Consider the following 12,342-nt stretch of genomic DNA (forward strand, 5'->3'; position numbering starts at 1 on the left):
TCCTATAACCTACAGTGCACTGTTATGTAATAAAAATGATCTTCATCCAACGGAGATTAAGATGCATATTTACACTGGCGACACACTTTATTCGAGCTCGGCTAGTCCCACGAATTCGGGTATACCCAGGTGTATTGAGGTTTGTGACTGTTTTCTGCCCGAGTGCATTGAGGTATTTTCCAGGCAGGGATTGAAGCATTTTATTCCCGCTGGCTGCAATACTGCACAGTATATATATAAATACTGCATTACAATTCATGAATTTATGCCATCTGGTAGACACGCGAAGCATTGCAGCCTATTAAATCCTAATCATTATCATTTAACAGATCAGCCGCCCGTCAGCCAGGCATGAACCCAGGCTGGGAAGGCAAACGCAACGGGGCTTGTCAGAGGTGAGGAGCGGCGCATTCCAGGTATCTGCCAGGTACATACTGGGTATTTGCTCGAATAAAGTGTGTCGGTGCAGTAGTAATTAAGCAGTCTTCTGCAACAAGGCATCTTCCGGCGCTGCAAGACAACCGATTCAAGTCAAAGGGCTGTGCAATGTCTTCTAGACCCAGAATGTGCTGTGTGACAGAAGTCTGCTGTTAATACTGTATGGGTCTACATCAGGAATGGCCAACTTCACTCCTCAAGGGCCACCAACTGGTCAGGTATTACCTGTTGTTGGCCCTTGAGGAGTTGGTGACCTTTGAGGGATATTAAGAATATCCCAGGTGGCCCAATCAATGGCTCGGTCAATGACTGACTTTCAGCATTGGAATGAGTCCTATCGCTTAGGAAACACAGGGAAATACTTCCCTGTAAGAAGCACTCTCTCCGCTGATCGTGAAAGCAGCCCTGGCACATACCTCATGCAGCCTCAGCTCTTTCTCCAGCACAAGCTTCTTCACAAAGGCAGCGACAAAGAGCACCCATGCAACCATAAGAACGATGGGGAGCGAGTAGGACAAACTGAAGAGGAAGCTGTGAAGAGGAACAAAGTACATTCATTTGACTACGGGATTCCTCCTTGTAAGTTTACCATCATCTTATATTTCTCTGAAGCAGTGTTTTTCAAAAAAGGTTCCTAGGAACCCTTGGGTATCCCTAAATGGTTCCCTGCAATTTTCAATGCATCTGATCTCAGAGTTGCTATTAGAGAGGGTTGGGGTTCCTTACAATGCATCTGATCTCAGACGTGCTATTAGAGAGGGTTGGGGTTCCTTACAATGCATCTGATCTCAGACGTGCTATTAGAGAGGGTTGGGGTTCCTTACAATGCATCTGATCTCAGACGCGCTATTAGAGAGGGTTGGGGTTCCTTACAATGCATCTGATCTCAGACATGCTATTAGAGAGGGTTGAGGTTCCTTACAATGCATCTGATCTCAGACGCGCTATTAGAGACGGTTGAGGTTCCTTACAATGCATCTGATCTCAGACGCGCTATTAGAGAGGGTTGGGGTTCCTTATAATGCATCTGATCTCAGACGCGCTATTAGAGAGGGTTGGGGTTCCTTACAATGCATCAGATCTCAGACACGCTATTAGAGAGGGTTGGGGTTCCTTACAATGCATCTGATCTCAGACACGCTATTAGAGAGGGTTGGGGTTCCTTACAATGCATCTGATCTCAGAGTTGTTATTAGAGAGGGTTGGGGGTTCCTCAGAATTTCACTTAGTGTTCCTTAACCAAAGAAAAGGTTGGATTGCTCTGAATCTACTGCATGTCAAAGCCAATGTTGGGTCTGACTTCTAACATAAAGGGATTTTTAGGCCATTTGTAATAAGTGGTGCTATACTAAAAAGGCACGTTCTAGCACTATAAGACACGTTACTTGAATTGGCCATGAGGTGTCTTCCGGTGCTGGGAATTTGCCATTGCACAGCTTCGTAAAGATGGATCTATGCATTGACATGTTTATCCAAATCTACTGGCTGTTAAACCGATGGAAAAACCGCCCGGCATTCATTTCATACATCGGATAAAAAATGTTTTTTGGGAATATGAAATTATCACGAGCGTCGAGTAACTCGGCTCCTAAATCCCCAGGTCACACGATGACATAGGCAGGGGGAAAAACAGGGCAGTGCAGTGACCTAGAGCAACATTTATTCTCCTATCGTCAGTTTAAGGCCGCGCTTATAGTGCTGGCGACGCGACCGATGACGTCACCCGTTGCCCCCGGCGAAAATTGTAATTTTACTTTTAGCGATGTCGCTGGCGACAAGGCCAGTGACGTCACTAAAAGGGACGGGCCCCGCAATTTGATTGGTTTAGAGACAGTCACATGTGGCGACTGTCTCTAAAAAAGCAAATTTACCCGTATTCCAAATTTTTAGTCGCTTTGTCGCCATCGCGCTTACTCTAAACGCTTGCGACGGAGTCACTGGATTTGTTTTGGAGCAGCGTCGCCGTCGCCAGGCACTATAAGCGCAGCCTAGGAGAGAACTTTGTAGCTACATTAATTAATTTAATGCATTTATGTCTCTTTATCTCTCTGTCTCGCTTACTATGCCACAATGCAGTGCTTACATTACCTTCCTAACAGAATATGGTAGAAACTTCAAAACAGTAGAGAACATTATAGCACAGAACAGTATAGAACTTAGTAGGACATTATGGAACATTCTAATATAGAACACAATAGACAATTCTGGACATTTCTAGTGTAGAACATTCTAGAACTTGCAATTGCGTGTAGTTTCTACAGTACACTAAACTCATGTGTAGGGCAACAGATTTAGGCATACTGTGCTTAGCCTACCTCACTTTTATTGTTTTAAAGATTTATCTATATTTTTTGTTGTGCGTTATTTTTTTACAAAAAAATATATAAAAAAATGACAGAAACATTATCTTTGGAGAAAAACTAAAAATGTATAAAAAGGCTACTGTATATAAAATGAAAACCAATATATACAGTTGTAATCACACAAGGAAATACATTTAAAAAATGATAATTAAGTGACGTTTGCTGAGTTCGGTTACAACTGTGAATGCAAAATGACATTTGGCATTTTGGGCCATAGAATCTGTGGAGCCTCTGAAAGGTCGGGAGCCCTTAGAGGACCCAGGATCCAGTTACCCCCGTGCCTTAAAGCGGAAAGCCAAGTGTCTTTTTTCCCTTTCTTTCATTTTTTAAAAACAGCATTGAAGCAGGGAGTGTCAGAGCTGAACCCCGTTAATTTCAGCTTGGGGGCCCCCTGCTTCCAGAGATACTGACCTCCATTGTGGGCGCCAGTAGTCACTCCAGCGTTCACATTATGGTGACTTTTCAAAGCTTCCGAGCCCTGTGGACCAATAGGAAGCTGTGACGTCTTCTGGTGCGGCTTCCTATTGGCCCGCGTGACGCGGGTGCCTAAAACTGCAGCAGATACCGGCACCCCCTTCTGGAGGTATCTCCAGAAGCAGGGGGTTCCCGGAGCTGAAATGAACAGGGGTTCAGCTCTGGACACCCCCTGCTTCAAACCTGCATTAAAAAAGGAAAAGACAAAAAAAAAGCCATGCAGTCCTCCTTTAAGATGACATTGGAAACACAGTCTTCAACATGCTGAGAAACACACTTACTTATCCTTGGTGTAGCAGGGGAATGGCATGGGTTGATACTGCATAGCTATGTCGTCTAGGCTCTGATTGGTCTGTATTTCAATGATGGCTCTGTCTATATTATCCTGCAGGTAGACAAAGCCACGGCTGTACTTGGACATGGCGCTGTGTGGTCCAGGTACCCAGGAGGAGTCCCTGATGGCACTGGTGTCTTCTGAGAGCCGGTCACTCATGCTGATGGTGTATTTCACTTCCTTGGACAGGCTGCGTGTCCCAGACACTGCCCTTTGGTGCCTCGTGGTCCCAGAGTGAAGATCAAAGGTAACAGCTGTATAAAAATCAAGAAAGACCTGAAGAAATCGGACAGACTGTTGGTATGGACCGCCAATTCCCATCAACCAATTACTTAAAGTCTCCCAGTTCCAAAACTGGAGCAAAATCCATTTAAAAAAATGCACCCGATTAATTGAAGAAAAAAACTATTTATATTCCTTGGTAAATCAGGTGTTGTTTTATTTTATTCTTGCTCCAGTTTTGTCTCGGGTTTGCAGCCTGGAAGATTTAATAGGCCTCCAAAGATGAAAGTCCTTCTGCAATCCCCACACACAATGGTTTTCCTATATTAACTGTATATTTAAAGGAACTCCTTGATAAAGCGCATGAGGACGCAAAACGCATAGGAGGCTCTTTGTGCCTCCGCTTTTATCCATGAAATCAAATAAAATCCATACCTTTTTGGTAGTATGCCGCGTGTTTGTATTTTTTCGACTAGTTAAAGGTGTTGCCCATTTTTCATCTTGCCAATTGTTTTTTTTTTAAGGTTTGCCTCGGTTTTAGGAAGACGTCTTACCACCCTAAGTGTGGATAAAGCCTCTCCCATCTTAAAAAGGACCGGCCCAAACTCTGCACCTACCCCATGGTTTGAAAGCAGGGGGTCCCCAGAGCCGAATTGTGGACTACACCGATACATACTGGGCAATGTAGCGCCAGCACTTCTGTGTGTTTAAATCTCCCACATTACATGGGCCAATTGGAATCTGCAATGGATGACATCGCGGCTTCCTATTGGTCCGCGTGACACAGATTTAAACCTACATTTTGTTTACCCTGGGGGGTGGGGGGTGTATAGTACCAGGGCTACCTTTAGAGGTATGTATCTCGGGGACCAGGCGGTCAGTCGAGCTGAAAACAGCACGTTTCAGCTCCCAGAGCCCACTTGGTCATAAGAAATTACATGAAAACCTTTAGGAAATTACGCTAGGAAAAGTCAGCAAAATCTCAACATTTTTAGAATTAGTTTTTAGTGTTTACACATGAAAATGTCCCTTCAGCTTAATATTTGAATGGGAAACCACTGGAGACATTATAAACTGCAGGTGTGGGCATGCAAGCTCCTGCCTGTATGTGAATAGGACTAAGAATACACTGTGCCAGTATGTGACTACCTTCTCAATGACCCGGACATCATCCTGGATGAAGAGGAGCAGGACAGAGGAAGTTCTCCGACAAAGGCGCAGAATGACAGGAGACATCTTTTTTCTTTATTGAAATGCTGCATTTGCCATGATTTTAAAAAGTAACACAGTAGGTATTTCTATATAATCCGAAATGGCAGTTTCAGCCATTTTTGGGGCGAAATGCTCCATTGATGTCAATGGAGGGGTTTCAACCCAAAACGGCCCAAATATCCGCTTAGGAAAATGACCCCTAAGTGAGGATTCATGCAATTGTTACAGGTAGGTGATAGTATTTCGCTGCTTAGACAACTGGAATACAATGTGAGTGGCAGTAAGGAAGTGACAGTGACAATGCTGTGTGTGTTTCACAGAAATGTAAGATTATTTAGGAGTATCAATTGTTTGGAGGTTAGAGGCCCCTCCTCCCAGGTTTTAAGCTCACCCCTCCCCACTTTTTAAAGAAGGGAAGGTGTTTTCATTTTGCTGTATGCACAGACCCAATGCGGTCATTCTCCCTCCAACAGACGTAAGAGAGAAGGTTCAACGGGTTAATATTGGGACCCTGCAAAATTTGGTTATGCCCTGATACGGCTTGCAGGCTTATAACGCCTTGGCCAAAGGGTTTAACTAAATGACCCTTATTTATGACAATATTGTTATTGAAGTATTTAACTATATACTAATTACTATATATTTTGTCACATTGGATGGAGCATTGGGCTTTTCTGTCTTTTGTTGTATACATTTGGCCACGCTCAGTAGCTCTCCTTTTGACATAAATATATATGTAGCCTAGTCCCCTGGCTACCATCTTTTCTGTGGCCCTAACAGTATCAGTCCTGTTAGACAAAGGCACTGTGGGGGATAAGCTCTCTAGCTAGTTCAGTAGTTTAGCTGCGTAGGGAAAATGGGCTCCAGAAAAGGAGGTACCAGTTATTTTATAATGCTAAATACTGTATGTACTCTGCTGTTACACATATGTATATGTAGTTATGTTCCATTTTGTGGTTGTTGGTACAGTATATCGATGGTATATATATTGTATACCTCAGCGAGGGCGTGAGAGGTTTATCACCACAGGGAGGGTGTAGCCTAGTCTCCTGGCTATCATCTTTTCTGTGGCCCTAACATTATAAGTCCTGTTAGACACAGGCACTGTGGCGGATAAGCTCTCTCATGGAGGTCTAGCTTGCTGTTGCAGCCTGAATACACTATTGCTGTATCCAGGGGTGGGCTTAACAACAACCAGAGTGTCATCCCTGGGGAGGATACTGGCTGGGTCACATGCCCATGATGTGATGCCTGTCAGTATTGGGCCTGCTCTGTTATGGGGCAGGGTTACAAGCCCTTCCCTTGGGGTATATAAGCTGACCCAGAAGTCAGGAGGCTCTCTATGTGTGGAGTGGAAGCACTTACCCTTTATCCCATCAGGGGTAAAGGAGCTGAGAAGGGGCCTGCAGGGCCTCAAGCACCGTGGGTACTACTTCAGGGAATGTACCTGTCCTGACTATATGTATGCTGCAAATAAAGACCCGGTTAAATCCATCTGTTGTGGCTACTTGACTGGGCCACTACCTGAGTTGCCAGTGCAGACCATCCTGGCTGCACCAGGATCCTCACCGGCTGGTGGCGCTGCGCTATAAGGATCATCACTGAGAGCCTGTCCTGATGCCTCCCCATACCATCGCGGAGTTCTCAGGGCCTTCTGTTCTACCAAACAGGGATGCACCGCACCAGAATACACCGGTAGATATATGATCTCACATAGGGTGGGGGAAAAGGTGCTACATACATATGATGTGGTGGGTTCTGGGGTTAGAGCTTGCTGGGGTGGTGAGTTTGTTATTTAGGAGTGGCCTGGCAGGGAAATCACTGGTCATTCAACTAAAGATCCAGCGCTAGCTCCTTCATCACCCTAAGTCTTTGCTGTTATTCATGTATTATCCCTTTATTTCCTGGTGCAAGATATATATATAAGTGTAAGCTCTTGCACCCATGCATTTCTCCCCAGTTCAGCAGGGACTGCCAGCACCAAATGAAAATGAACTATTCTGATTGACTCGGTTTCCAAATCCACCGTAACTTTGCCACTGCAATTCAATTGCTTTTGTTAATTAAAAGCGCTCCTTCGTCACCTGCAAATAGCTCGTTAGTCTTGAGTAACTCCGCTGCCTTTGCTAGCATTTCGTCCACGCTGTTCATACCCCGGATACGGTCGTATACCACACAGGATGAAAAGTTCAACAGCACCGGGATGACGCTTCCAAACTGCTGGATGGAATCCATGCTGCCGTTCACTAGTTGTATTAAGTTCTCTGTGGAGATATGAGGGAAACATGTCATTTGCTGTATGTATATTTACGTTTTGTGCAAGTTTTTCTGTCATTGTTAAGTACAGGTATTTCAGACACCCAGTGTATATATGTAGAGGTATCTGTACCGTGTTAGCCGAGCTTTAATAATCAAAAATGAATAGACGATACCGTTCTGTGGCTAACTAAATGCTTTTATGTGTGCGAGCTTTCGAGGTACACTGATCTCTTCTTCCAGCGGTGTTACAATGGATAAAGCAGGCAAGGGGTTTACTCATAAAAAAAGATGCCCTCACACTGTCCAGAAAAAGCCCGTGGGGGCTAGTAGCCATAAAGAAAATGCACATAGGGGAGTAAGGGTATATAATATGCACTAAATAATGGCACTGACAAATATGGTTTATTAAAATCGATAGAACACCAAAAAAAAAAAAAAAAATATATATATATATATATATATATATATATATATATATATATATATATATATATCAATATAAACAGGTACTAATCGCTTGTGAAGGATTTATTGTAGGATCAAGGTTACAGAAACGTTGATCCTACAATAAATTCTTTACAAGCGATGAGTGCTTGTTTATATGGACTTTCTTTATATTGCACAAATACTTTTTCATATATATATATCTGTAGCCAGGTTCCCCCTTGCGCACCACCCCCTCCTTCTGGTATGCGAGCGCGCGTTGTTAGTTGTTAGAGTGAGTTCCTGTTGCTGTGCTGCCTCTGTCAGTAAGAGGCACCTGGAGGTCTGCAACATTGTTGCGGTAGTCTGATGCAGAGCTGTGAGTCTGGCAGCACAAAGCAGACAGAGAAAAGCAGTTGGTGACTGGAGCTGCTAGGGGAAGGAGGTAGGGTGCAGGGGTCTGTGACTCTCTGCACTAGGCCAGCAAGTCCCCTAGGCCCCAGATAGCCCTGAGTCATCCCAGCTGAGTATTGTAGTGACAGGCCTTAGGTTAGGGACCCTGCCCCATTATATATTTGCTAGGAGTGTATCACGGACATTGCTCGGATTGTTACGAGGGAGCTGGACTATCCCCACGGAGGCCCAGCTAGCGTGACTGCGGCCTGCTGGCAGCAGACAGACCCTAACTAAGGTAGAGACGGTGCGGAGCTGTACGGTGATATTATCCGCGCTGGAATTCACCCCACGCGTAGGAGGATATCCCGGTGGATCCAACCCCAGTGATATAGCGGCACCCGTGGCTGGAGCCCGGGCAGGTAACCCACAACTCACGTGCACCAACAAGGCCTATCACCAGACATAGTGGCTGCGCAGTCACACACACACATTGGTATATGACTTGGGAGTGCGAGACATTGGGTTGGGGTTACTGGACACAGGGTGGGATCACACTTTGGGAGGTAGCGTCCGCCGTGACGCCTAGAGGTGGTAGCGTCCGCCGCGACGCCTAGAGGTGGTAGCGTCCGCCGTGACGCCTAGAGGTGGTAGCGTCCGCCGTGACGCCTAGAGGTGGTAGCGTCCGCCGTGACGCCTAGAAGTGTTAGCGCCCGCTGTGGTGCAAATTAGCGTAAGCGTCCTGCATGGCGCAGTAAGTGTCTTCTCCAGGAAGGGACACAGGTTATGCAAACTGTTGTGGTTATATGTTGTGTTGCGGAATAAGTAAAGTCCCATATATATATATTTTGTGTGTGAGTATTGATTGTCCTGCGAGGAACTACTCCCCCTCTGGTGGGAGCCATCGCAGGTGGAGGCGCTGCATCGTTATACGTAAGTTGTCCACAGTAATATTACCCCAGGTTCCCCATGGCGGAAGCTCAGCCCTCCTGTGAGCCAACAGGTTATGCACCACAATTAGTAACCATGTATGTTTCCTGCCCCCACACCGTGTGATCTGCGATTGGGTGGGGGAAACCCCGTTACATATCTATATCTATATCTATATCTATATATATATATATATATATATATATATATATATATAGATATAGTCAGGTATGGAGATTAGCACTCACGGTTTTGTTGCAGGAGGCAGATGCTTGTCCCATAGAGAGTATGTAGACATATGGAGACCAGGGGATCCTGATAGCCAAAAAGAGACAGCACACTGCAGGTATGGTATCAAAAAAGTGTATTCAGTAACACTGCCCTGAGGAAGGTCCCGTTGGGAGGACCGAAACGTTGGCGGCCTTGTGTTACTGAATACACTTTTTTGATACCATACCTGCAGTGTGCTGTCTCTTTTTGGCTATCAGGATCCCCTGGTCTCCATATGTCTATATATAAATATAGATATAGATATATATATAGATATATATATATATACCGTATTGGGCTGAATATAGTGCTGTGCTTTTTCCTAAAATGTCCTTTTGAAGACTGTATTCGTATTATACGCGCAGCCTGACACCTTTTATTTTTCATGTAGAACACCGGAAAAACTTTAAAGTCGTATTATGTGCGAGCCCGCACTATATTCTGGCCAATACGATATCTATATATATATCAAATAAAAAGATCACTTGGGAACACATTCACATGTCTTAGACCTCGTCCATGGTAAGCGCTAGCTCGCTGAAGCGTGCTGGCGCTCGATCATGCTTGGTACTGAGCCCCTACAGTCGCAATTAGAGCGGCTTTAGTAGGGGCTCGCCTACGCTTCCGCAAGCGCGCGGAAGCGTAGGTCTTAGCAGATTTTTACATTCACGCACTTGCCGGAGCGCAGGGCCGGTCACGTGAGCGGTTCGCCCAATGAGGGCGAACCAGCTCCGTGACGTCACTGGCCCGCCCCCGTCCCACCCCGCCCCCCGACGGCGCGCAGGGCAAGCAACCGCAAGGCCAGGGAAAGCACCCGCCTTCCCTGAGCCTCAGCGCGCCTCAGCGTGCCTCAGCACTCCAGTGGGGAGCCTGGCCGAGGCCTTAGACAGGTCTGCTACTCTGCCTTTCATCATTATCACCTACTTAGCATACAGTGCATCCACTGCTGCAAGGGATTCTGGGAAATGACATGCAAATGAGCACACCGTGTCACCTTTTGCCTGAAATCCATTTTTACATGGAACCCTTATAAGATAATGTTCAGTGTTAACGGTGTGGTGTTAACGGTATATATATCAGGAACTTAGAGAGCAGGCACTCCGATGTAGTTATGAACTGTACTTAATTCAGCATTTCTGTTCTCAACGGAGGCTTTGTCAGGACATTCTTTAAAAAGGCTTCAGTCGGGAGCCGAGACGTTGAATAAAGTACAGTTCATAAGTACATCGGAGCCTGCTCTTTTCACACGGACACACGGACACACACGGACTGAAAGAAAACATGTATATATTAGGGTATTCACAGGAATGCAGAGCAAAAGGGGAATATGGTGGTAATAATACTATACGTTGCTTTATACACAGTGGCAAAACTCTATAAAGATAAAGAGCATGACTGAATTTGCTGATATCTGTGGTAAAACAGCGCCTTCTAGTGGAGGACGAGGAAACAGGAGATTTGTTTCCATTTCTGCAGGTACGATAAGGAAATTGAAAGGAATCTCCGTGTTCTGTATACTATTGTATGTATGTATATCTTTATTTATATAGTGCCATCCATGTACATAGCTCACAGCAGTAATACACGGGACATAATATTATAACACATAATGGGAATAAGCGCTTGAGACATAAAAATAACATTAGGGAAAGGAGTCCCTGCCCCGAAGAGCTTACAATCTATGCTAACCAGTTCCCTGAAATACGACTCATTTTCTAAGCTCAACTACCTTTAACCCTCAGCAATATGTTCCTGATGCCAGCCACACTCAGCCAGGGGAAGCGCAGCGGAAACATTGTAACAGTCAGTCCTGGGAGAGAGGATATTTCGAATACTTACGCGTTCGATTTAATTTATCAGCCAGCTCGGTGATGTTGAGGTTTAAAAACTGCTGCAAAATGCCCCCCACAACGGCGTTGCTGAGAACATCCTGCGGAGGAAAACCGAAATGTTTACAGCAAGGAAAAAAAAGAACAGGTTACTTAAGGCTGTAAGGGAATCCTTGTACAAGGGGGAGATACAAGGTGACACAGGTAATGCTCATGTTTGCTTGTGAACACCTATATACTTGATATATTATATACTCTATTGGCCAACAACTTTCCATTATCCAATTGAACTCAATGGTTCTTTGAATGCTGCATAATAATAATAATTATTATTAGGGGGAGGGGGGTCCATAGTCCATAGTCTATAATTGGCATTAGCATCTGCTGTGCGATACGCTTTCTGACCAGGAGACTAAGGGAGGATTTGTTCCTGTAAAGTACCCCTAGTTTGGCATAGGTCTTGGTTGTCAGGGTATCAATGTGCATCCCGAATGTTAAGTGGGAGTCAAGCCATATGCCCAGGTATTTAAAACTAGTGACAGGAGTTAGGGTGGTGTTAGTGTTGGTTCTAATGTGGGGCTCAGTCGCTGGCAGCTTTAAAAATTTAGTCTTGGTCCCAAATACCATTGTTACAGTCTTGTCAGTGTTTAAAAACAGTTTGTTTTGGGAAATCCAGTTTTCGAGTCTCAAAAAGTCAGACTGAAGTACAGGCATACCCCGCATTAACGTACGCAATGGGACCGGAGCATGTATGTAAAGCGAAAATGTACTTGAAGTGAAGCACTGCCTTTTTCCACTTATCGATGCATGTACTGTAATGCAATCGTCATATACGTGCATAACTGATGTAAATAACGCATCTGTAACAGGCTCTATAGTCTCCCCGCTTGCGCACAGCTTCGATACAGGTAGGGAGCCGGTATTGCTGTTCAGGACGTGCTGACAGGCGCATGTGCGAGCTTCCGTTTGCCTATTGGGCGATATGTCCTTACTCGCGAGTGTACTTAAAGTGAGTGTCCTTAAACCGGGGTATGCCTGTATGTGTTGAAGGTCGGAGAGGCTATGGCTGTGTGCATATAGGATTGTGTCATCTGCATACACATGTATTGAGGCTTCCTGACAAGCGGTGAAGCGGTCTCCCCCATGCTCAGGGAGATATTATCTCCTTCACAGCATATTGCATATTGAAGAGCTT

The 12,342-nt window shown here is 45.1% G+C and overlaps 1 protein-coding gene across 1 annotated transcript in view; it reads right to left on the reverse strand.

The window, feature by feature from the left end:
- The window catches only part of ABCA12 (ATP binding cassette subfamily A member 12), a 159,451-nt gene that overhangs the window by 65,013 nt on the left and 82,096 nt on the right, over positions 1 to 12,342 (reverse strand). Inside the window, exons 25-28 of the mRNA XM_075607232.1 lie at positions 11,158 to 11,248; positions 7,128 to 7,307; positions 3,557 to 3,863; positions 855 to 969 (exon numbers count right to left, since the gene is read on the reverse strand). Coding sequence (XP_075463347.1) covers positions 855 to 969; positions 3,557 to 3,863; positions 7,128 to 7,307; positions 11,158 to 11,248 — 693 coding nt within the window. The remainder of the gene's footprint in view (positions 1 to 854; positions 970 to 3,556; positions 3,864 to 7,127; positions 7,308 to 11,157; positions 11,249 to 12,342) is intronic.

The sequence above is a fragment of the Ascaphus truei genome, chromosome 7 (assembly GCF_040206685.1).
Source record: "Ascaphus truei isolate aAscTru1 chromosome 7, aAscTru1.hap1, whole genome shotgun sequence".
Lineage (NCBI taxonomy): Eukaryota > Metazoa > Chordata > Amphibia > Anura > Ascaphidae > Ascaphus > Ascaphus truei.